The following is a 24,899-nucleotide window of genomic DNA, read 5'->3' on the forward strand; positions in this document are numbered from 1 at the left end:
AACGCAAACTAATTTTATATGCATGTTCATTCTATTTGGATTGATATAATGTTTGATTATATAGCATAATAGTTTATCAGTGGAGGTCGTGTAGCAGTTTTTAGTTTTTATTTATTTATGACAATTTTATTCTGCCGAAATGATTGCACTCTAATTTCGTTGTACAATGTACAATGACAATAGAGTTATTCTTATTCTTATGAACATTATATTTTATGTCTCAGTGTAGGTAATAAGTGACAAATGGTCAGTAAAAAAGAGACTGAGAATGGAGACTAAGTACAAGATTACATTTTATTCAGATAAAACTACAGCTAGAATAGTTAGAAACTGTCTGAACAGCAGCTTTTTGACTGTCAGCTGCTGCTGCCACTTGCTCTCATCTGCTTTCGAGCTGAGATGGAGTTCAGAGGAAGATAAAAAAAAGGAATATCAGTATATAACCACATATAAATAACTGTATTGTAAATTTTTATTCTGTAAAGTAAATATTTCGAGCATTTTGCACCCAGTGAGCAACTTTCATACCAGTTTCCAGTGCTCCTAAATTATCTATGAGCTCCACAAATCCACAAGCCCCCTCAACACTTATAAAACAATATAAATGTAAGGCGCAACACTTGCAGATAAACCAGCAGGAATGTTATGTATGCTAACCTTAGCAGTGGTATGTCAATAAGTCAAAATTATATTTTGACTGGTGAATCCTTCAAGGAGTTTTGGTCGATGGCACCAGTATATATATAGCGAAAAAGTGCCAATATGAAACAAAGAAGACAGAACAGAGCCCAAAGTTAGCTGCCAACTCCCATATCCTTTGGGGGTGAGGGCAGATCTCTGGTTCATGTGTAAAAGATTGTCTTGTCAGTCAAACTAAAATAATGATCACCACTCCACTTTTCTGTTCACTTTGCGTTTATTTGCCTTATGTACTTTTTTTCTTTTTTGTATTTGCAGTGAAGCTAAAATTTTGCTAAAAATTGAAATAAAGAAAAAAATACATATTTTCTGTACAAGTCATATTGGTTCTCAATTTTTTTCCAAAACAGAGAACACAAAGGTTTATGCAGGAGCCACGGAGGAGACCTCTGTCTTTGAGGATGAGGATACTTCAGAGCCATCATCCACTTGTTTTCCAAAGAGCTGCATGATACATGAGCGGAACTGATAGGGAGAGAATAAAAGAGGGTGTTAGGAATCACATATGTATATAGATATAGACCAAACAAGTTGCTCATTGTGGCATTGTGACTGTTGGGCCCACCTGTCTGTTCATGAACACATAGATGACTGGGTTGTAGATGGTAGCGCTCTTGGCAAAGTATGCAGGCATGGCGGCAGCCAGGGGATGGAAGGCATATCCAGGGTTAGCCGCACCAAAGCAGACAAAAAATGTGTAAGGTCCCCAGCAGAAACAGTACGCAAAAATCATGACAACGACCATTCTGGACACTTCCCTCTCAGCTTTCTGAGTTGACTCTGATTCTTTCTGCTGCATGGCAACCTGTGAACGACAAGTCAACACTGTGTGAGACTCTGCCAAGTTGTCATCTCCTTTATGTATTGTATAAAACTGCAGGTGAAATAACTTACAGCACGAATAGCCATCCAGACACCAAGATAGCACAGGATAATGATAGCCAGGGGGAGGATACAGCATGTAATCATAAGAGTAATCATGAAGGACTGGCATCCAGGGTCTTCATTTCCACTGAACACATCAGGTCCACAGGAAGTCTTCAGTCCATGAGGCCAGTATCTGATATAAGAAAATGATTTAGTTCATGCTTAAACACTCTAACAGTGTAAAAATTCACAATCACTGTCTTTACTCATACATTTATGATAACTTAGTATGATAAAAAATAAATAAATAAATAAGATACCTGCTCCAGCCAAAGATGGGAGGAGCACACCATATTGCGGACCAGACCCAGGAGAATACAATTCCAGCCGTAGCCCATTTAGCATCAAACTTCATGTTTCCAAAGGGTTTGCACACAACTATCCATCTCTCCCAGGAAATGATAGCCAGAGACCACAGACCAGTAATACCTGGTAAAAACAAGTTAAGAGGACTTTAAAACGGCCTGATAACATACTATAAGTAACACCAAAGGAAGGAAGTAGGAAAAACCGTGAGTACTTACCACAAACTGACACAGTAAAACCTTCAAAGACGCACATTGGGTGTCCCAGAATGAAGTAGCCAAAAAACTGGTTACATACACTAATGGTGCTGGCAAAAAGTGTCTCTCCAAGATCAGCAACTGCAAGATTGACCAAGATCCAATTCAGAGGGTGACGGAGTTTCTTGAATTTTGCTGTGGCAACCAGGACGAGACCGTTGGTGAAGGTTGATGCGACTACCACAAAAAACATCCAGACTGTAGCAACATGGTAAACCCAACGAGGGGCAATGTGGTAATTAGGACCCTCAAATGGACCTGGAAAACAAGAAAGCAAGAAATAATTTTGTACGGTCTTTCAAGGGGTGCACTACACTACCAGTGCAGTTAGATCAAATGTGTTTTTGCCTGTTATTTTGTGCTACATGTTGGTAAGCAGTGCACTTTCATTCTTGTCTGGCTCCTGAGAAGTTGCTTATACTGAATTTTCTAATGAAGCAGCACTGGTCTGGTTCTGGTCCTATCTATTCAGACAACTGAAACTATTAGCAGAAAACCACATAAGGTTAATTGTGGATTCTAAGTGGGACTAGAAGAACTGTAGTATTTGTAACCTTTTCATATTACTCATTAGTCATTAGATTTAGTGTACAATAGCTTAAAAAAATAAAAATAAAACTTACTTGTAAAAAGCAGACTGCAAATGGCAAAATATACACAGATTTTGTTCTAGTTGGTTCTTCTACTATATTCTGTATATAATATTCATATTTTTTAAAACAATCTCTCACATAATTAACGTCCCTCAAATTATTCATAAATTCAAATAATAACCATAATACTGTACCTTTGGTGTTATTGCTGTTTGTGTAAACGAACATAGATTCTCTTGTTGTATCTTCATAGTGTCTCCTGGCAGCAAACACTGGTTCTCCCCACTGTTCTGCCATTGTGATCTTGGAAGGAGGTCCTCAGCTATCAGCCCTTCTTGTCACTTGCAACCTCCTTGGGTGACTGGTGCCACACATCTGACTTTAGCTTTTATACTTGTGTTTTTGACCTGTGATAGGATTAGATGACATGCCACTTGGCAGCGATACTTAACAACAAAGCAATAAACTTATTTTGTACTGTAATTAAGCGATACTTAGTTAATGGCTAATTAGGTTAAGACACGAAATTGGATCAGATTAATCTTGTTTGGGAGTGAATTTCCATCCGCTCAATTAAAATATGGACTACTGGTGTGGCAGCTCTGTTTCCTCGAAATTAGGCTGCATTAGATACTCAGGATGGTGAATACATTTTGTAGGAAACACAATAGTGATGGAATACATTTTTGTAGCAACCACATTGCTGATAAGTTGTTAGATAAGTCTTAAATACACTGATACAACATACTGTACAAAAATATTCACTCTTAATATCCACCCCTAAATACTCATGCATCTTACTGGGACTACAGCATTATCAGACATTTTATGATTAGGTTTAAACGCTCACAGTACTTAAGGTTAGGTTAGGGAAAAGATCTTACTCTAGTTTAATACACAGTCCACAGTGACTTCAGACACAGGCAGGACTCTGGACAGACAGGATATTTATTTGGATTTCTGCATGTGTTTATGCTTCTCATCTGCCATGGATGCAAACCCTGGAGTCTGATTTGATGGCTGTGTACTTTATACACCTGCCATCCACCACCACACCCACTTCAATGGAAAGTTGCCTTTCATAATGTAATGCTTCATTCGAAAAAAGTACTTAGCCTTGGCCAAAATCTAGCAAGTGATTATCTGTCCAATAAAACATATTTGTTCGTGCATTTTAGTTGCATACAAGCTAGCTTTCACTAAGACATAAGCAAATCTAAATCTGATATTTATAAAGAATTGAATATACTTTCATATATATAAACACACACACATATATATATATATATATATATATATATATATATATATATATATAAATAAATTTGATTTGCAACCTTAATTTAACACATAGCATCTGCATGATATTAAATTAAAAAAACAAAGACGGCAGCACAGGGTAGGTGCTTGACAGGTACACTGATGAACCTTGGTACTAAAGGACAAGCAAGTCTTAAAGCTTAATTGGAGAAGTAAGTTCCACAGATGGGATTGTGATAGTCTCAAGTGATGACGTGAAGTAGGTAAGGCATCTTTAATTCCCCCAATTAGAGGGTTCACTGCAAAAGGTGTCACAGTGAAGAACGTCTACCTAAGGGGACTTTTATCTCTGGTTTCATCCTATCAGACTCCAGATCGGATGAAATCACCCAAAAGAAGGATATTTTGTGGTCTAAATAATATCTTTAAAACTAATATTAGAAGTAAGTAGTAAGTCTATGTGAGTGTGTGCGTGCATGCGTGTGTGCATGCACGCATGTGCCTTGTGGAAATCAATCTATTTCCCTTTGGGATAATAAAGTAAATTAACACCATTTTGAACAGCTACACCTTTAAAAGGCCTAATTTGTAATAATACATTTGTATATTATGTATTTAGTTTGTGGTGTCAGATTTCTCTGTGTTTATGCTGTGAGGGTGTTGTTGTGTGGATTGTAAAGCCCACTCAGGCAAAGTTTCACATTTGATGTTATTCTGATTTGGGCTATATATTGTAATGAAATGACCACTGCCCTTCATGTGGGAGACCTCCAGTAGGGGTCCTTAGGCAAGACCTCCTCATGCTTAACGTGCCTTGTATTTAGTAAGTCACTTTGGATAAAAGCATCTGCCAAATGATTAAATGTAAATGATATGATTGTATGTATGGAAAGTGCTTAACAAATACATTTAACTTCATTTGAAAGTGTGCGAGAAAACTTGTTATTAACTTGTTATCAGTGCAAGTAAGGGTATCTGGGTAAAATATTAAGGTTTTGTGTTATTTGTTTCCATTGTGAATTGAGTACGACAGGAATGAGAGGGCTCACTGCACAGTGGAAAATACTGAAGGACTTACTAGTGAAATAAGCCTATTTTGCTTAGCATTATACATGGCATGTTATAAATAACATTTAGAAAACATTTTATGTACATTATACGGATAGCCTGGTGATAACAGAGAGAAAAGAAAAATCATCATTAAGTGGACTTTTAATGCGTTTAGGACAAATTGTACCCATACTTTTAAGGAACTGGACAAGCTATACTGACCACCCACGTCAAGATGTAACTAGTTGTTAGGAGTAACTATTTGATGGTAAATACAGTACATTTATCTCCAGAGGATGAAGTCTAATTATCTTGCCGATCTTGAGTTTTTATTTAATTTATCTATTGAATAAATAGCCATAAAGGTCAGACATTTAAGGTCAGCCAGCAACATAGTATTTGAATATCTGCTGATCCTCTGACTTTTCCTCTAGCACCACCATGAGGTAGCATGGCATTTTCAGTTTTGTGAAATGTGCTGACTACGTTTTTGTGGTTTGCAAAAGATTGGTAAATCAATATGACACTTCAACAAGAACTGTAATAACATTAGTGATTGTTTGACTTTTTATGCAATACTGCCATCAAGTCACAGATTTATTCGGCTCCTTTATAATTAATGACCAAATAGTTGCAAGACAAATGACATTTCCATCAACCTCAGTTGTACTTTATGTAAGCATGCATTACTTTTTAATGCTTAAAATATATTTTCTACTAATACTTTTAGAATACATCTAATTTTGACTGCAGGACTTGTGAAGTATTTAAATACAACTTCCACTGCAGGTCAAATGTCATAGAATGTAGTTCTGTTTGTTTGATTTCACGCTTTATCTAAATGCCTAATTAAGGTATTAGAGGTTACTTGTAGGTAGCAGCTGTCAGAGCAGTTTCACCTTGTTCTGGCAACCTAGATATTGGAGGTGAAGATTTCTCACATCCCTGCCGACCAAATCAGATTAAAGGGAAATCTCAGGTCTTTCCGTGAAATGGAATAATTCCATTACCTCTGGCAAGCTCACACCGCAACCCTTTAATCTCTCCGGAATGACAGTTCAGTTCAGGCGAAAGCAGAGGCTTGCCAAAGCTCCTCTAATTGTTTAATCCTGTCTCAGTGATTTTCTCAAGTACAGTTCCCTCACAGGAAACAGTCTCACACATTTGTTAAGAGCTCCTGGGACAAAGACTTCACCTGACCAAGATAACAGGGTCTCCGAACCAAAGAAATCTGTAAACCTTTTTTCTCTTTTGGTTTATTGGAAGTTTTGTTTGTATGTATTTCAGTATGTCATTGTTGATTTTTTTTTTTTCCTAGACTTTAGAGTGTTTCTTTTCCCATGTAAAATGATAGAGTTGACAATAGTTACTGCATTTTACTTGGCTGCTATTTCCATGTGGTGCTGTGATGTTTCGGGGGTAGGTCTGGAATTCCGCTAGTTCTGAACTATTCATGTTTGGTAAAAGTTCACTACTAGCAGAACTCAGATTTGCTCCTGACTACCAACAAGAATCTCCGTGACCACTATGTCCAGGAGTGAAAATCTGCTTTTCACACTCGCTGTTTGAACACCAGGTGGTCCTGTGGTGTAGAGTTAGTTCATTACACTTGTGTGAAGTGAACTGACTCCAGTTTTGCTGATCCTATGATCTTGTGTTCACTTCACATCAGGCAGTAATCTCATTCCAAGATTTGTTTGCATATTTTGGTGGTGGTGGTGGTGGTGCAGTGACCAGAGCTGTCTTGTTTTTTCCTTATTTTTCCCTAATAACAGATAACCCTGATGGCCAAAAAACCCAGATGCAAGCCACTGTAAAAGTCCTGAAGCTTGTGGGTAACAGGTAAGAAATGCTAACCACCTGGATTCAATCTGAGACTGGCTCAGTGTGTACAATTGCGATGATTTCATCATGAAATACTGCTCCACTTGTATGCTGACCGCTGGCTACAGTTTGGTAAGCATTAGAATAAGCCTACTTCATGGTTGTTGTATTAAAAGCTTTTTTATAATACTGTGTCTGCTTTCTTGACATTTTGATGATGGGCTCTGCTTTTAAAACTGCACAAGTGATTTGAATCAATAATATCTATGAACTGGTTATGTTGGCTATTTTAGAACTACCAAGAGCTGGGCAAGATGGACAACCAGTGCCTCAAAAAGAGGATTATCCAAATAAAGATCAGATGATTGACCCTACTACAAGCGAATGGTTCTGACACATAATCTCTGTAAGCAAAACATTGAACATGAACTAGTGCTTAGTAAAGTTTAAAAATGGATGAAACCTCAAAACACAACTTTTTTAAATTTAGTTTTAGAATAACTACAAGCTTTTTTCATTTGTTACATTATTCATATTTTTATGTGAATATTTTCCTATTAGTCCCCAAAACTTAGTTAGCTGTTAAGATGCTGTTTTCACACCTAGATCTTTTCCAAACTTTTCTTTCTATCTCAGGCCTGAGTAGAGTTTCAAATAGTTAACAATGGGCATTTTATAAAAAATACACCACTAGTGAGCACTGCAGTCCAACTGTGAAGTGTACTGTGAAGATTCTCTGTCATCCAGGTGATGTTTATCCCCAAAAATGCTGTTCTTGAAAGTTTCAAGACATTTCACCTTCCATTCAGTACACTTCATTAGTTGAACCGATCTAATGTCTTCAAGAACCTAAAACCAGTTGCCACTGAACAACATTTTAGACTTTAACTTTTAAGCTAGATCTATACACTGTGGTCACTATGGGGCAGACTTCAGAACAAGTCTTGCTGCCATGTTGTCCTCAGAGACTTATGTGTTAGCATTTGGCAAAACATAGAGCGATATGAGAACTAAATTTAGAGATTGGTTTTTAGTTACCTAACAATATTCTACTGCTCTGATGTATACCCACCTTCTATCAAGGTTTGCTTTCATGACTATCCAGGTCACGTTAACACATATTATTAGCAACACAGTAAGTCATTAATATGGTTTTAAGGAGATCTTGCAAAGCATTAACATTGACGCTACTGACAGGGAACTCACACTTGCAGCAAAACTTTCAATAAGTCTTATATGTCTGTGTTCATCTTAAGAAAGACCAGTGATATAATGATTCATTTGCTTTATATTTATATTTTTTGGGATTTTCCATTTGCCAGAAAGCTATTTACTAAAAAAAAAAGAGATAAATGAAACAATAAATATTTTCTGTACAAGTCATAATAGTTCTCAGTTTTTTTCCAAAACAGAGAACACAAAGGTTTATGCAGGAGCCACGGAGGAGACCTCTGTCTTTGATGAGGATACTTCAGAGCCATCATCCACTTGTTTTCCAAAGAGCTGCATGATGCATGAGCGGAACTGATAGGGAGAGAATAAAAGAGGGTGTTACGAATCACATATGTATATAGATATAGACCAAATAAGTTGCTCATTGTGGCATTGTGACTGTTGGGCCCACCTGTCTGTTCATGAACACATAGATGACTGGGTTGTAGATGGTGGCGCTCTTGGCAAAGTATGCAGGCATGGCGGCAGCCAGGGGATGGAAGGCATATCCAGGGTTAGCCGCAGCAAAGCAGGCAAAAAATGTGTAAGGTCCCCAGCAGAAACAGTACGCAAAAATCATGACAACGACCATTCTGGACACTTCCCTCTCAGCTTTCTGAGTTGACTCAGATTCTTTCTGCTGCATGGCAACCTGTGAACGACAAGTCAACACTGTGTGAGACTCTGCCAAGTTGTCATCTCCTTTATGTATTGTATAAAACTGCAGGTGAAATAACTTACAGCACGAATAGCCATCCAGACACCAAGATAGCACAGGATAATGATAGCCAGGGGCAGGAAACAGCATGTAATCATAAGAGTAATCATGAAGGACTGAACTCCAGGATCTTCACTTCCACTGAACACATCAGGTCCACAGGAAGTCTTCAGTCCATGAGGCCAGTATCTGATATAAGAAAATGATTTAGTTCATGCTTAAACTAAATTCAGAATCACTGTCTTTAAGCATACATTTATGTATGATTTAGTATTACAAAAAAAAACAAAAACAAAACAAGATACCTGCTCCAGCCAAAGATGGGAGGAGCACACCATATTGCTGACCAGACCCAGGAAAATACAATTCCAGCCGTAGCCCATTTAGCATCAAACTTCACGTTTCCAAAGGGTTTGCACACAACTATCCATCTCTCCCAGGAAATGATAGCCAGAGACCACAGACCAGTAATACCTGAGTTAAAAACAAGTTAAGAGGACTTTAAGACGGCCTGATAAAATACTAACACCAAAGGAAAAGAAGAGGAAAAACTGTGAGCACTTACCACAAACTGACACAGTAAAACCTTCAAAGACGCACATTGGGTGTCCCAGAATGAAGTAGCCAAAAAACTGGTTACATACACTAATGGTGCTGGCAAAAAGTGTCTCTCCAAGATCAGCAACTGCAAGATTGACCAAGATCCAATTCAGAGGGTGACGGAGTTTCTTGAATTTTGCTGTGGCAACCAGGACGAGACCGTTGGTGAAGGTTGATGCAACGACCACAAAAAACATCCAGAGTGTAGCAACGTTGTAAACCCATCGAGGAGCAATGTGGTAATTGGGACCCTCAAAGGGATCTAGGAAATAAAGTAATCACATATAATTATGTAAACTACAAGATGTCTTGTAATAAAAATGACACAAAAGTCAGATTTTTCACATTTTTGGTCAGTGCCATACAACACTATGCACATTTACCTTATCGTCCAACTAACTCTTTGGTGTTTAAATATACAATTTAAAACTGCTTTAGCACCAACTGGCAGTAAACACTTCTAAGAGACATGTTGTAGTGAAGTGGTTACTGAAATGATCTGAGCAAATGCATTGAGAGGCATATTGGCTGTGCAATGACATTTCTATCTGGTGCTGTACAGTAAAAGTCAATTAAATGTATTGATATAAAATGATTATTTAAGACATCTTTTGGATCATATACGATATACATCTAACATCTGCCTGGGATATGTATTTCCAACAATAACTGGATATTTTAACTTTATCACATGATAGATGATTTTAAAAAAATTTAAATCTAAAAATTACAGTAAAAAATATATTTATACTTAGTCTATATAAAGCTTCTTTGCTCTGGGTCGATGTTGTTTGTTATTGAAGCCTCCTTGCTTTTTGTTATAGTGCCTAATATAACTAATATAGTAATTGAATTATTCAAAAAATAAAATCATAATACTGTACCTTTGGTGTTATTGCTGTTTGTGTAAACAAAGACAGCGTCTTTTGTTGTATCTTCATAGTGTCTCCTGGCAGCAAACACCGCTTTTCCCCACTCTTCTGCCATTGTGATCTTGGAAGGAGATCCTCAACTGTCAGCCCTTGTTGTCACTTGCAAGCTCTTTGGGTGACTGGTGCGACACCATCTGACTTTAGCTTTTATACTTATGTTTCAGAAACGCCTTATAGGATTAGGCCACAATCAAATTACAGCCACGGGCTGCAGCTTGGCACTGATACTTGGCAGCAAAGCAATAAACTTATTTTCAACGGTAATTAAAACTATCAACTAATTAGGTTAAGACATAAAATGGCAGTAATCTTGCGTGAAAGCGGATTTATACCCACCTAATTAAAAATGGGGATTTGTTAGGGAGACCTTTGATTAACAGTTAAAAGATGTACATTTTCAACCATTATTTTTCCTCACTGAGAGCCTAATAAGTCAATAAGATCTATTTCATACAACTGCTACCTTATATATAATCAATAAATCAATAATAAACTTGCTTCTCGACTGATAATTTAAGCTTTATTTAATTATAGTTTTGGATAAAGGGGAATAATATTACACTCTGACACTTACTTACATTTGTTGGAAGATTAAAACAAATGCTGGATAATGGTGCACATTCACTTGACTTTATTTTAGCTTTATACATTTTATTTTATTATAATTGTATATGAGGCTGTGGTCTGGATAGGTGTACATGTGGACCCTGGTGGGCATGAGAGGACAGCCAAATCATAAAGTAGCTTAACAGGACAAGTGGTGATCCACAGAACTATTACAGTTACAGTCACAGCTGACGCGTGAAGGAAGTAAGACACCTTTAATCCCTCCGGAAAGAGTGTTCACTGATCACACAGAATCTGTCAATGCTCCTTTGACCCTAAATCTCACATCATAATCCTCATGGCAAGGGCAAAGTGGAAAGGGGACAAGATCCTATTTTCTGTTTACTGACACAAAAGAAAAACACTCTAGTGACAGGCGTGCACAGGCCACTTTCTGCACTTTGCACATATATATCTGTGTTATTTTGGAAATCATTCTGCAGAACGTTGGCTGATATTTACTGGATCAGGTCTTCCCTCCCTCTCTGTGCACTACTTCCTGTTCCAGTCCCTATGTGTAAGATTCGTAAATCGAATGATAGTTTTAAATGTGTGTTTGCTGCAAAAGTTGAAAACGTCTTCGGGAGAATATATTTAAAATACGTTGCTTTAATAGAGCTGTTTCTGTCATGATGTGTGCACGTGGAGCGGCTACAGCACTGCTTACGTCTGAGTCTGTCTATATATTTTCATCTGCATGTGTGTGTGTGTGTGTGTGTGTGTGTGTGTTGACAGATGCAGTATCGTGAACACAGTCTTTATTAATTACTATCATTCCTCTATAGGTGACACTTAATATGTTTCTGGGGAATTTTCAGACTTAATCACTGGTTTCAGAACATTTTTATTTAGTTGTGAATTTCAGATGGAGAAATGTTTAGCAAAGTGGTGCTGGGTGACAGCTTTACCGGTGTCCTCGGTTTGGGATATTCTCTGCAGGATAATGTGTCCTTAAAGGATAAGAGCAGCTAGTGATTAGGGAATTTCGTGTCCTCTGGCCTACTTAATTAGTCCTTAATGGCTGTTGATTTCTTAATTTGCTCAGCCATGCTTTTGGCTGTTACAGCACGTGTTACTTTCCAATGTAATTAAAAAAAATTGCCAGTGCATAGCCAAACAAAATGACTGAGAGTTCACAGTGTGACAGTGAATGCAGAATAAGTCAAAATACCTTCATTTACTCTTGAGATAAAAGACTGATCATGGCAAAGATCAGAAAGAAAAGCAAGAAGTAAAGATAAATTGAATGCTTTTCAGTCTCAGCAGGTCTTCATCAGGAGAGAAACAGTGTGACAGATTGTTTCCTACACTATGTTTCTTTTTTTGTTCATTTGGTGTGAATGGATTGCATTTACATTTAGTCATTTGGCAGATGCCTTTATCCAATGTGACAAGGCAGGTTAAGTATAAGGAGGTCTTGCCTAAGGACCTACTGGAGGTAGGCCACTGCCAGGATTTGAACCCCAGCGTCTCAACAATACACGATCCACTAGCCACCCACCTCATTGCTTAATAGTTTTCCTCCTTTCCATTGCATGCATGATTTCAACAATATTTCATGGCCTAGAACAGTGATGACATTTAATTAAAACCCACAGATAAATGAGGAGCAATTGTTATTTTGGATTTTTTAATAAATAATACTTTAATGAATACCCCAGTCATCCACATGGAGGGCAGTGATCTCACCACTACACTATCCAATTTCTAAAGCTTTGTAGTCGTACGCATTAACACAATGTATTTTTCTGATTTTATAGTAACCATGAGCGTTGGATCTTTGTACAGTAACAGTACAATAAGAGTTTGCAAGTGCAAAGCAACCCTGGCGCATTTGCTCCAGTCGCAGGGGTTCTTACCGAGGTGCTGCTTTGATTTGTTGTTTTAACTAACTATTACTGTGAAAATGTATATAACATAATTATCACTTATTTTTCAAGAGTGTTGTAAGACCCTCTACAGCTTTGTTTACCATAAAAAATAAATTCAACACGAAAGTGCACAATTCTTGTAGTGTACCACACACATAATGAGGCTATTTTTCAGTTAAAGATAAAGGTTGTTACTGGTAGGTAGTAGATCATGTTGGAGCTGGAGCTAAAAATGTTCAACAGCAGCTATTGATACTAACAGTAGCTACTTGCAACTACTGCAACAAAGACAAAACACCCGTTGCTGAGAACACTTACAGCCTTCAAACTTTGAATGAGGCCCAGGTGTAGGTAACAGATAGTCATAATCTTTCAGTCTTTGAGCTCCACAAAGAGCTGGACCTGATGAGCTGCTGAAAGTTGGGCCACTAACCTGTGACATATGAGCTAGTTGAGGTGAGCTGTACATTTGCGTTTTCTACTGTATACCAACAGAAAGGATATTAAAAGTCAAGAAAAGGTCTCCCTTTGCCAGTGCTGACATATGGCTCCTGAAGGGTGCAGGTCATCGACATCTCTGTTCATCTCTGGCACAGATGGTGGGAGGCGCTGCCATCTGTGCCATTCAAGGCAGTGGTCTAACACCAGGAGCAATCAAAATGAAAAGATACACTTTAACATGTGTGATGAGGGGATAACCTACTGTTGAGCGACAAACGCACCATAAGCCAAACATTGTTGCATAAGGGAGGTACGGCCTGTTTTTAAAATGTGCTCCTGAAAAAAACTGGAGCATCAAGGTTGGAAAAGCTGAGGCCCATTCCAAGTGTGTTCATTCAGACTTAAGAGGCAGCACCCCCTGGACTGAGTATAATGAATGACTATAAACCAATCTGTGGTGCTGTTTTAAATTGAAAGTAAGTCTGGAAAAGCATATTACCCAGTATGGAGTTAATTCATTATACCATTAGACAATTGATACAGTATAATGTTTAATTTAAAGTAGTAGTAGTCTTAAAAAAAATTGTAATGCTGCAAAGTCTGGCACCAGTTACTTCAACTTGAGCCATTTAGATTTAGACTTAAGTGTTCTACTGAAATAGCAAACTGGATACCGTAAGAGATCAAGGTTAAATCAGGGTAAGAGGGTTAATGGGCTAAAGTTAAAAAAAAAGTACTTTTATTATTATTTTTTTATAGACATATATATGTGTATATATATACACACACACACACACACACATATAAATATATATATATATACACACACACACACACACACACACACACACACACATATATATATATATATATATATATATATATATATATATATATATATACACACACACACACACACACACACACACACATATATACATATATATATATATATATAAAGGTAAAACTGTATCCCACATCTGAGGGTGGCATAATGTGAAGATGAGGAATAAGGTGAGAAGAAACTGTTCATTCGCACAGCAACGTGGTGAGAAGCACTGAACCTGACTGTGAATCTTTTATTTTATCATTCATTGGCGTCAACGGTTTCTGTGCCAGTCAGCCATAACATTGACACACTACTGTTTGAGACCTCCTGAAGTAAGGTAGTGACTGTTGGACTGTTGGAGCTGTTTCTCACTTCGTGGTGTTGAATCATTAACTGGATTCTTGACCTAGTAAAACCCAGGTGAAGATGTCTTATGTCCCAGTAATTAAAGACGATTACAACCTAGGGTTCCTCCGCAAAACAGATTAACAGAGTATTTACTTATGCCATGATTACCCTGTAACACTTTAATCTCTCCGGAACGAGAGTTCACCTCAGAAAAAAACCAATGGTTAATCAAAGCTGCTGTAGTAGATGATTTTAATCCACTGACTGTTGTTCACTTCTTGAAGTCTTAGCTGGTTTGTAGATTTGATGAGAACCTCAAGCGGGACAAGGCCTGCACATCAAGAAGAGGATCCATCCTGAAACAAGGGTGATCTGTAAACTGTTCTTCTATTTTCCACTTTTATACAGGTGCAAACTTTGAATTGAATATTTGGACTATTTTGCTTTCATTTACAGTTACGCCTTATCCTTCAGTCATTTCTTTTTATTAATTGATCTTAATGTAACTTTACATTTTGAACCTTTAATCTCTCAGGAATAACAGTTCAGTTTAGGAGAAAGCAGAGGTTTGCCAAAGCTGCTCTAATTGTTTAATCTGGTCTCAGTGATTTTCAGTTCAGTTCCTGCACAAGAAATGGCCTCACACATTTGTCAAGAGCTCTATGTGGGACAAAGACTTCACCTGGGCAAGACAACAGATCCTCAACCTTCTTCTGTTTTCCTTTATTTCCACTTCTGTCTGTATGTATTTCAGCACTTGGATGTAGATTTGTTATTTATTTATTTTTTACTTGACTTTAATTCTAGTTGACTGCTATTTCCATGTGGTGCTGTGATGTTTTGAGGGTAGATCTGGAATTCCGCTAGTTCTGAACTATTCGTGTTTGGTAAAAGTTCACTACTAGCAGAACTCAGATTTGCTCTCGACTACCGACGCGAATCTCCGTGACCACCATGGGGTCTGAGTCTGGTCTTGGCTCTCGCTGCCCTAATAGCTGGTGGCCTAATTACTCTGGTGTGAGGTGAACTGGGTCCTGTTTTGATATTCATGATCTTGTGTTCATTTCACATCAGGTAATAATCCTGTTCTCAGGTTTGTATATATACAGTATGTTGTTGAGACCTGTCTACTTTAATGTTCTTGTTTCCCCTTTGCTTTTCTCTCAACACAGACATCCCATGATGCGCTAAAACCCAGGGATAAGGATGTCAGCAGCGTATAACCACATATTTATTACTGATACTTTTGTGTTATATACTTTCTAAGTTATCATTTATTAGTTTTTGTCTGCCTGCATTTTCAATGATGAACTGTAGCCTACAGGAAATCATTTGTTAGAGATGTCTTTTGAACAAAAAAAGTTTTGGATACCTACCTTTGGATACCATAAATAGGTTTATTTCATGTTTTCCTACATAAATAGTAAAATGTAAACAGTATATACATTGATTTAGATTAATTAAGAAAAAACGTGTACCCTTTAACATAGTTTTTTGATCTGTGCTAACATAAAGCCTTGTGTAAGTACTTACACCATATTAACCTATTGGTTAATCCTGTTCAGGTAACCCTCTTTGGCTTGTGTAGCCAAAGAGGGCACTTGAAATGCAAATGCATTTCAGTGCAAATACATAATACAGCTTTGGTTGGTGAACAATTTCTTATAGAAATAACGCATTTGAATTCTGTAGCACCTGCTCTGATTTAATAATAGCTTACTATAACCCACTGCTATAATTGAAAATTGTGCATGCTTGCCAAGTGTACGTGTGAGTGTGTGTTCATGTGCCAAGTTATTCCCCCAACTCTGCCAGGTAAACCCTTTAAGTCCCTGTTCAGTGATTAATGTGGTGAACTGTTTATCTGCAAGGTTGTGAGCAACAGGTAGCAACTGGCAGACTTTAATCTGTCCTAATTAAGGCTTGATCTAAGTCTGTATGTGTTTCTATTAGATTAATTATAGAATGGCAATACATTAAAACCAAACAAGCAATCCAAATTAACACATTAACACACTGGTGTTATATAATAATGGCAACACACCAGTATTCAGTGATTCACAGGTGTGTGCTACATAATACACATGGCCGCTCTCCTGTAAAAGACGCTCACATACCAGTAAGTATGGTGCCATCTGTAGGCTCAATGCTGGACGTGACCACATCTTGTTAGACAAATGTACTTTAACTTATTCATTATTGGTTGAGTAGGAAAATGTGCATTCTCTTTGGATGTGAAGGAGTAGTAGAGAAATGTTGGAGCAGTGCAAATAGTGTTTTATTGTATATGAAGGTATATGAAGTAAATATGAATTTATTAGGATTTTGTACTTCTCCTCAAAATATGTCTCACCACAAATTCTCTTTTTAGCTTGAAGCCAATGTTGTGAAGTACAACTACATTTTTGGGAGGGGGTTGAGGGCTTCAAAACATTAACTGTGACAGGGAAGTATATTTTGCATTTGTCTCTTTTCGCCGACTTTGTCTTCCTTACACTGTGTTGCTGTGTCCCTTTGCGTGAGGTGCATCACTTGTTGAGCACACCAGTGCAGAACAACCAGATCCCATAGAAACATTGAATTTACTGGGTTAGTAGTGAATTGCAGGTAGGTGGACTTGTGTCCTTTTCCCCAGTAACCTCACAAGCCTGAACATAAGCTGAGCTAATCCACGGTGTTTTCTTAGGGCTTGCCCACATGCTCAATAACATCCCAGTCAGAGATCTGACCTGTCATGTTGGAGGTTTATTAAGTCTCTGTTACTAGTACTACTGGAGCTTTCATACGTACACAAAAACTGAGGCAAAAAATGCAGTACATGTTTTCAAACCCATTCACAAAGAGATCACATTCATTATAAGCATTGCATTGCAGTATACTACTGTGGGTCTCCTGCATATCATATTTAAAGAAAAACAATATTTATGTTTCAGGAAAGAATAAAATTAAACCACCATTTCTGTTTTACAAATGAAGTCCCTAAGTCCCTAAGCAGGTCTGACTTTAGAGACTTCGGTGACTGAATGACTTGTTGTTGAGTCGTCTTCATCCTCACTGCTCATTCCCAGCATCTTTCTTAGACACGAGCGGAACTACAGGGGAGAGTGAAAATAAAGACATTTGATATCAGTATGAATTTGTTATTTCGTTGTCCACATAACTCAAATCACTGAAGAAATAAAAACATGAGATTTTTTTTAATTTAATTTCCCCCTTGAGGATAAAGCGCGCTTGTTGTTTTGAAAGTCACCAGTAGGGGGCACTGTTGGCCCTCGCAGTCAATCAAATAAAATGTGTTTCTCTCTTTATTTTCAGTATCACTTCAGTTCACTTGAGTGAATTCACAGCAAAGTGAACACCTGATGATGAACCCACCTGTTTATTGAGGAGTATGTAGATAACAGGGTTGTAGACTGTGGAGGCTTTTGAGAAGCAGGAGGGTATGGTGGCCAGTCTCAGGTCGAACGGTTGTCCACGGTTGTTCACAACCCAGAGAGCAAAGGAGGCGTAGGGCATCCAGCACACCAGGAAGCCCAACACCATGACAACCACCATCTTGGTCACCTCTTTCTCTGCTTTCTGGGTGGAGGCAGACTCAGCTTGAGCCTTCGCTGCCTGTTATGAAAGAATTAAAAAATCTAGTGGTTGGTCTGAGGTGATGCATGCTTACTCAGATCTACATGTATGACATCAGGGAAGATTATAAGGAACATGCAATTCACCTAATGCCCACAAATAACAGTAGCTATTCTGAGACACATTTCCTACCGCTTTCAGCATGAAAAGCAGCTGTGAGTAGCAGAAAATAATGGTAGAGAAGGGGACGGCAAAGCAAAAGCCGAAAAGGTACATCACATAGGACTCATTGTTAAACTTGTTGTCAGTTGTATACCAATCTGGTGCACAGGAGCACTGCATGCCCTCTGGGATGTACCTGAAAATAAATAAACGAATAAGTGCAGCCATAATAAAAATGAGTAAATCAGTTATGCCGTTTTTTTTTATACTGACCTGCTCCATCCCACCAGAGGAGGAACTGCAGCACACAAAGCAAAGACCCAAGTCAGTGCGCAGCAAGCTATAGCATGGTTGGGCCTGAAGCTAAAATTCCCCAGTGGCTTGCAGACAACCAGCCATCTCTCAAAGGCTATCACAGCAAGGGACCAGAGGCTCACCATACCTGGACAAAAGACAGAAAAGAATAGTTTGACACTGATTTTAAAAAAACTCACAATATGCCTTAGTACTAATAGGTAGAAGTAGGGATAACACTTTGTTGTTGTTATTAAGGGGAAATGCCTAAGTAAAGTTAAAGTGGAAATGAAAAGGTATTTATAAGTAGACTTTCAAAAATAAAGAGTAATAGGTATGGAGCCTGCACATAAATTAGACAGACTGTAAAATGCAGATGAGACACATGTACAAGAGTAAAGTTAAGATCCTAAATACTGGCATGAAACATTCTCTAGTTCTGGTTAATGAATGCAGTCCACTATACCAGACTTCAGCAGCAGTTGCTTTTATTTTAGTTATATGGTGTAGCTATATATTTAATTGGCAGCATCTTTAATAAAACGCTATGCTGTTTAAAATGCTGTGTATACATTATATTTATATATTATAATACCATCAGCTTTTTAGTTTCCTCATAGGTGGTTAAAATCAATCTAATCCCGTTAGATTGAAATAAAAGACGAATGCAAAGATCGTGAAGTGACGTTGGAATGATTTTGAAAGCATTTTCTTTCACAATCTAAGATTTAGTTTAGTTTCACAGTTCCAATTCATCCATTTATGCATTTCAGGATAACTGATAAGTAATTCAGAAGAAAACTGTTTATATATAGTTAACAGACAATCCTTTTCCACAATTGTTGTCGCTTTCAATTTGTGTGATAGGTGATGCTAGTGACAGTTTCTTCCATGTGTGATCACTGTTTTTATAAATATCTGTTAGCCTGAAATATTAAAATCCAAAATGGTGGACAGTAGTGGAAATGGTGCCCATCACCTCTGTTACATATTTTAAAACGTTTTATTCTCAAGAAACACATAAAAACGTTCTCTGAATACCTTTAGTGTAGAGAATACTTTTATCAAAATGTAATCTGTATGGCTTTTGTCACTTTCTGTTTCTATGCTTAAAAATATAACTGTCTACCACAGTGGATGTCATACAATGTTATGCTGGAAGAGTTGAGAAAGATCCCTTTAGTTAAATCTGCCACATGTAAAATCCCAAATGGATCGTTACCTTTATGGATAAATCACTTCCATGATGGCAGTGCTGCTTGTAACCCATGTTAGTAGATATTGATCTGAGTTTTTCTGCTCCTTACCACCAACAGCCGCTGTAAATCCTTCAATCTTGCACCCGAGTGGACCAAGAATCATGTATCTGAAGGCGAAGCAGTAGAAGCAGGTGAAGGAGCCCACGGTGGAGACGAGGAGGTTTGCCACAGCCAGGTTCACCAGAATGTAGTTCAGATGAGACCGGAGCTTCTTATATTGAACAGTACATGCAACAGTGAGCGTATTGATGATAGTTCCTGCCACAAACAAGAAGAACATAAATGCTGACATAGAATAGAAGATCCATGGGTTCCCTAGATGATCCTGGGGAACTAGATACGGGCTGAGAGATGTGATGTTGTTGGTGTCCAGAGGGATGGGGATCCAGAAGTCATCTGGGAACTCGACGTGCCGATTTCCCCTCATTGTTCTCAGGTTGTGTGTTATAAAAAGTAAACCACTGAGTGTACAAAGACTAAAAATAACATGTAAGGGTCTGATGTTTTACGATCTTCTGATGGAGGTGATGGGCATCAGAGCCGCATTTATAGGATCTTTGAATATTACTCAACTCGATAACTTAACTGGCTCAAGCAAGGGATTTAAAGCTTTGGCTCAAAGAGCGCACAAAATGCCCCCCTTACCCCGCTTTTGAGCTAATGTAGAGATAAGTATCTCAATACCAGAGCTTGCAAGGATCATCTCGTTACATCCAGGTGTAAGAGGTCTGTGTTTGTGAACAACATAATCTGATGATCAGTCGTGTTCAGGAGGTCAGAGATTTGTTCTTCAGTTAATCCTCAGGTGGTAGTTGTTTACTCCAGTATTTATGTCTCTCCTCCATTGTCATTGTTGTTATTTTTCGAGCGGTGTCATGATATTAGAACAGATCGGTGTGCTTGAAATGTGCACACTTTGACAAAAAACTCTGATCAAGATGATAAAATAGATCAAACCGAGGCTGTCAATGACAGAAACCAATTCGTTTGATTAGAAAACACTTACAGAACCACATGGAACCTGCAAGCCAAGTAATGCAATCTAAAAATCTAAAATCTGATAAATGAACTTTTAAAAAATTGCCTTTATTTGAATTGAAATTTTGAAAAGATATCATCAATGTCAAAATAATGATCTGTCCCCCAATGAATTTCTAATTAAATAAACACAGTTTGTGTTGTAGCCTTAATTTCCAAATCAGTGGGGATGCTGTACAACATACACAATATACACCAGAAATATATTGCTATTTTTTTTTTATTTTTGACTTCACATCATTTCATACACATTTTTACATATATTGACACATTGTTTATTACAATTCACAGATCATTAGCCACAGTTGTCTAGTACAACCAGAGGTCAGCGAGTCTTGAGATGGAGTCTAAGCAGGCCCAACTTTGGTAACTTCAGTCACCGATTGTGTCGTCGAGGATTCCTCCTCACCACCACCCATCCCGAACATCTTCAAAATGCATGAGCGGAACTGAAAGGTGAAGAAACAGACTGATGAAATTGTTTAAGCACAAGCGTTAAAGTAACTGTAAACATATGTCATCACAATGCTCCTACATCACAATCGCAGCAAAGGCAACAAATGAATGATGTACTAGTTGATTTAATGTGATAGATTGTATCACTACAAGTGAGTAAATACAATACAGCACTGACTATATGTCAAACTACTTTTTATAATTTTGTATGTTGGAAAATATATTAATGTAGCAGCACTGAATCATTAAACTATTTAGTTAAAGTACCAAACATGCCAGAATTAGTCATTTTTGTGAGACATCTGGTTTAGTGCAATAGGATATGCACAATAAAAGACGATACACTAAAAACACAGAACTTTAGTACATTTAAAAATAAATGTTTAAAAGCGTTTTAGTGATTTTGAGATTTGTTTAAGGACCAAAAAGGTTGTTGGGAATCCAAATTCACTTTCTTTCCCTTTCGAAAGTTCTACCTGACCCGTCCTTGCAGCAAAAGGGCTTCAAATCAAGTGTCCATCACAACATCTGACAGACCTGTTTATTGAGGAGTATGTAGATAACCGGGTTGTAGACTGTGGAGGCTTTTGAGAAGCAGGAGGGTATGGTGGCCAGTCTGAGGTCGAACGGTTGTCCACGGTTGTTCACAACCCAGAGAGCGAAGGAGGCGTAGGGCACCCAGCACACCAGGAAGCCCAACACCATGACAACCACCATCTTGGTCACTTCTCTCTCTGCTTTCTGGGTGGAGGCAGACTCAGCTTGAGCCTTCGCTGCCTGTTGACAGAGACAAGAATTGGGTCAGTAAGTTGTCTTGAGCTATGGTTAGATGAGAAGAAAAACTGTTTCTTAGCCGCAACACATCTGTCAGCTTTCTTTTCTATAAAAAAGGTCGGATTTGTATTTGTAACTGTTTTTTTTTTTTTTTTTTGCCTCACCATTTTTAGTGTGATAAGCAGCTGACTATAGCAGAAGATAATCGTGGTAAGAGGAACAGCAAAGCAGAAGCCAAAAAGGAACATCACGTAGGTTTCGTTGTTGTATTTGTTGTTTGTGGTGTACCAGTCGGGTCCGCAGGAGCACTGCAGACCTTCTGGGATATATCTGCAGAAACGATCACAAGCACAATTAATGTGCATCCCAGAACTGTGCATCACAGTTGTGAGATCTTGTTCTTGTTGCATACCTGCTCCACCCTACCAGCGGAGGAACTGAGGCAATTAGAGCAAACACCCAGGTGAATACGCAGCAAGCTAATGCGTGGTCTGGTTTGAAAATAAAGTTACCAAGTGGTTTGCAAATCACCAGCCATCTTTCAAAAGCTATCACAGCTAGAGACCAGAGGCTCACCATACCTGAAATGACACATAAAAAAAACATATACCCCATTTAAATTAGTCAACCAAAAGAAAACCAAGTTTAAATGCAACTGTGTTTGCAAATCTTACCACCGAGTGTTGCCAGAAAACCTTCAATTTTGCATGCTAGAGGTCCAAAGATGAAATATTTTGATGCAAAGGAGCAGAAGGCAGTGAAGGAGCCGACACAGGACACAAGAAGGTTCGCAATGGCCAAGTTGACCAGGATGTAGTTGAGGTGGGATCGGAGCTTCTTGTACTTGATGGTGCATGCAACGGTGAGGGCATTGATGCCAGTTCCAACCACAAATATAAAGAACATGAATCCTGCCATGGCGTAGAATGTGCCCGAACCCCCCAAGTGATCTTGAGGAACCAAGAATGGACTGAGGGATGTGATGTTGTGGGTGTCCAGAGTGACAGGTATCCAGAAGTGCTCTGGCAGCTCCATGTCACGATTTGCCCTCATTTTATTCTGTCTAGATTAAAAAAGTGACAGAAGAATTTAAACCCCAAAAAATGTTCTACTTCTTTGTTGTTTTAGCTATATCACATATGTCATTAGAAAATCACGCCGTAAAAGAAGCAGACACAAAGCCTACGATGCCAGCGTCCCTGATGAGTCTTAAGCCACTGTCTGGTGTCGGACTGAGTTTTATAAAAGGTTCCAGGATCCCTATTAAGTTGTTAATTAATTCGATAATTGAATGATTAGTTGAGGTGTGCTTTAATCAGTGTAAGTCATTTAGTGATTTCCCTGTCTGGCTGTTCTGCCAAGATGTTTGCTACAGCAGGGTTGAAGGGTTGAAGACAACTTCCACCGGCCTTGGACAGAAGGTCACCACGTGCGGTAAATATAAAATCTTTCAGTTACTGTAAAACACAGAACACCCACGTATGTGCTCGTAACAGTAAAACATGTTAATGTTTGTCTAATCAATCTGAAAGAAATATAATAGATTTTGTAAGTGGTCGTTGTTTATGTTTAATGAAATAATGGTCACAGTTATAAAGATGAATGCTGGATTTTACAAATGTCAAGTTGTCAAGATATTCAGCGTATTTGGGAAGGACACACACACACACACACACATGCTTGTAATAATTTGTACATTGTGTATTTGTGTAGAAATCCATGGACTTGCTCTTAACATCAAAGCCTTGTTAAACAAGTTAATCCCATTTTCGTAAAGAAGCAAGCAGCAGGTCTTTGCCTGCTAATCTTGTTTCCAATAACAAGTCTCATAATCTTCTGCGTTGTAGCACTTTGTAATCCACTCTACTGGTTTAACTCAAGCTTTGTGTTACCTTTTTGGCATTCTGCCTTCTCCCCTAAGCTTAAAGAGTGTATATGGGTGTGTAAAGGGTGGCCTAATATTTAGAGAAGTGAGCTCTTGAGCAAGGCTCTTAATCCCATCTGTCCCAGTGGAGCTGCCCAGTACAACCACGGTGTGGGTGTAACCATAACTTCAAGTTGTGAACTATGTGAATATCATCAGGGCATTCTCGCAAAAAAAGAGAGGCAACCACTCAGTGGAACTACTATGAATAAATAAACAAGGGTGAATTTGAACTGAAACAATAGGTAATTCGTGATCTGAAGAATTTTTATTTTTCATATTTGTATATGTGAAGAAAAAAATCGTACTTAATATCATTCATATCCATCCATCAATATTCCTAAACACTTTTCCTGTGTTGCGGTAGTACAACCTAGAAAGGTCACCAGTCTATCAGACAACAACTATTCATACCTGTGGCCCACCTAACCTAACTAACTGGAGGAAACGCACAACAACATGCAGACTCCACACAGAAGCTCGCCTGTACGCATTCAAACCCAGTCCTGGCAACAGTGCCATCCACTACACCACCGTGCCACCCTGTATACTTTACGTTTATATTTTACATTGAATTTATCTTTTTATTTTATATGTTTGCTAAACACCACATTAAATTCAATATCCACACAATTTATTGCAAAAAATATCATATTTATTTACAATGCACAAACTACCAGTGGCCTTTACAACAGTGGTTTGACAATAACAAGAAACTGGTGTGGCTCTTCTGTCAAAGTAGGCCCAGCTTTGAAGACTTTAGTCACAGACTGTGTTGACTGTTCGTCTTCATTATCACCGCAAACCGTTCTCAGCATCTTCATTATGCATGAACTAGAGGATATGCCTTGAAAAGAACTGCTCTAAGGCTAAATAACAGACATTGCTATTAATCTTTTAGAGTAAGTTGTTAACTCCTATTCAGTCAAACAACAATAATTAG

At 38.2% G+C, this 24,899-nt stretch overlaps 4 protein-coding genes across 4 annotated transcripts; all 4 read right to left on the reverse strand.

Annotated features, from left to right (window-relative positions):
- Window positions 1-1,062: 1,062 nt before the first annotated feature.
- On the reverse strand, window positions 1,063-3,079 carry LOC113154279 (red-sensitive opsin-like). Its single transcript, XM_026348375.1, has 6 exons — window positions 2,977-3,079; window positions 2,151-2,447; window positions 1,887-2,055; window positions 1,594-1,759; window positions 1,265-1,504; window positions 1,063-1,164 (listed from the first exon to the last, which is right to left on the reverse strand). Exons 1-6 carry the CDS (start codon window positions 3,077-3,079, stop codon window positions 1,063-1,065), a joined length of 1,077 nt encoding a protein of 358 aa, XP_026204160.1.
- A 5,262-nt stretch (window positions 3,080-8,341) lies between these two features.
- On the reverse strand, window positions 8,342-10,433 carry opn1lw1 (opsin 1 (cone pigments), long-wave-sensitive, 1). The gene is made up of 6 exons (XM_026348226.1): window positions 10,331-10,433; window positions 9,412-9,708; window positions 9,152-9,320; window positions 8,870-9,035; window positions 8,541-8,780; window positions 8,342-8,440 (listed from the first exon to the last, which is right to left on the reverse strand). The coding sequence occupies exons 1-6, from the start codon at window positions 10,431-10,433 to the stop codon at window positions 8,342-8,344; spliced, it is 1,074 nt and encodes a 357-aa protein (XP_026204011.1).
- A 7,027-nt stretch (window positions 10,434-17,460) lies between these two features.
- LOC113154189 (blue-sensitive opsin-like) lies at window positions 17,461-20,194 on the reverse strand. Its single transcript, XM_026348238.1, has 5 exons — window positions 19,813-20,194; window positions 18,485-18,653; window positions 18,242-18,407; window positions 17,849-18,088; window positions 17,461-17,565 (listed from the first exon to the last, which is right to left on the reverse strand). Exons 1-5 carry the CDS (start codon window positions 20,189-20,191, stop codon window positions 17,461-17,463), a joined length of 1,059 nt encoding a protein of 352 aa, XP_026204023.1. The 5' UTR covers window positions 20,192-20,194.
- A 955-nt stretch (window positions 20,195-21,149) lies between these two features.
- On the reverse strand, window positions 21,150-23,085 carry opn1sw2 (opsin 1 (cone pigments), short-wave-sensitive 2). Its single transcript, XM_026347878.1, has 5 exons — window positions 22,707-23,085; window positions 22,445-22,613; window positions 22,197-22,362; window positions 21,796-22,035; window positions 21,150-21,251 (listed from the first exon to the last, which is right to left on the reverse strand). The coding sequence occupies exons 1-5, from the start codon at window positions 23,083-23,085 to the stop codon at window positions 21,150-21,152; spliced, it is 1,056 nt and encodes a 351-aa protein (XP_026203663.1).
- Window positions 23,086-24,899: the final 1,814 nt, after the last annotated feature.

This window comes from Anabas testudineus, chromosome 5, assembly GCF_900324465.2.
Source record: "Anabas testudineus chromosome 5, fAnaTes1.2, whole genome shotgun sequence".
In the NCBI taxonomy this organism is placed as follows: domain Eukaryota; kingdom Metazoa; phylum Chordata; class Actinopteri; order Anabantiformes; family Anabantidae; genus Anabas; species Anabas testudineus.

Excerpts from the sequence above, each read along its gene's own strand:
- opn1sw2 (XM_026347878.1), bottom strand. The coding sequence starts at position 23,085 with ATGAGGGCAAATCGTGACATGGAGCTGCCAGAGCACTTCTGGATACCT. Across the intron at positions 22,363-22,444 it reads CCGCTGGTAGGGTGGAGCAG|ATATATCCCAGAAGGTCTGC; the intron begins GTATGCAACAAG and ends TCGTTTCTGCAG. Across the intron at positions 22,036-22,196 it reads TGCTTATCACACTAAAAATG|GCAGCGAAGGCTCAAGCTGA; the intron begins GTGAGGCAAAAA and ends CTCTGTCAACAG.
- LOC113154279 (XM_026348375.1), bottom strand. The coding sequence starts at position 3,079 with ATGGCAGAACAGTGGGGAGAACCAGTGTTTGCTGCCAGGAGACACTAT. Across the intron at positions 2,448-2,976 it reads AAACAGCAATAACACCAAAG|GTCCATTTGAGGGTCCTAAT; the intron begins GTACAGTATTAT and ends CTTGTTTTCCAG. Across the intron at positions 2,056-2,150 it reads TTTTACTGTGTCAGTTTGTG|GTATTACTGGTCTGTGGTCT; the intron begins GTAAGTACTCAC and ends TGTTTTTACCAG.
- LOC113154189 (XM_026348238.1), bottom strand. The coding sequence starts at position 20,191 with ATGAGGGGAAATCGGCACGTCGAGTTCCCAGATGACTTCTGGATCCCC. Across the intron at positions 18,654-19,812 it reads ATTTACAGCGGCTGTTGGTG|GTATGGTGAGCCTCTGGTCC; the intron begins GTAAGGAGCAGA and ends TCTTTTGTCCAG. Across the intron at positions 18,408-18,484 it reads CCTCTGGTGGGATGGAGCAG|GTACATCCCAGAGGGCATGC; the intron begins GTCAGTATAAAA and ends ATTTATTTTCAG.
- opn1lw1 (XM_026348226.1), bottom strand. The coding sequence starts at position 10,433 with ATGGCAGAAGAGTGGGGAAAAGCGGTGTTTGCTGCCAGGAGACACTAT. Across the intron at positions 9,321-9,411 it reads TTTTACTGTGTCAGTTTGTG|GTATTACTGGTCTGTGGTCT; the intron begins GTAAGTGCTCAC and ends TTTTTAACTCAG. Across the intron at positions 9,036-9,151 it reads CCCATCTTTGGCTGGAGCAG|ATACTGGCCTCATGGACTGA; the intron begins GTATCTTGTTTT and ends TTCTTATATCAG.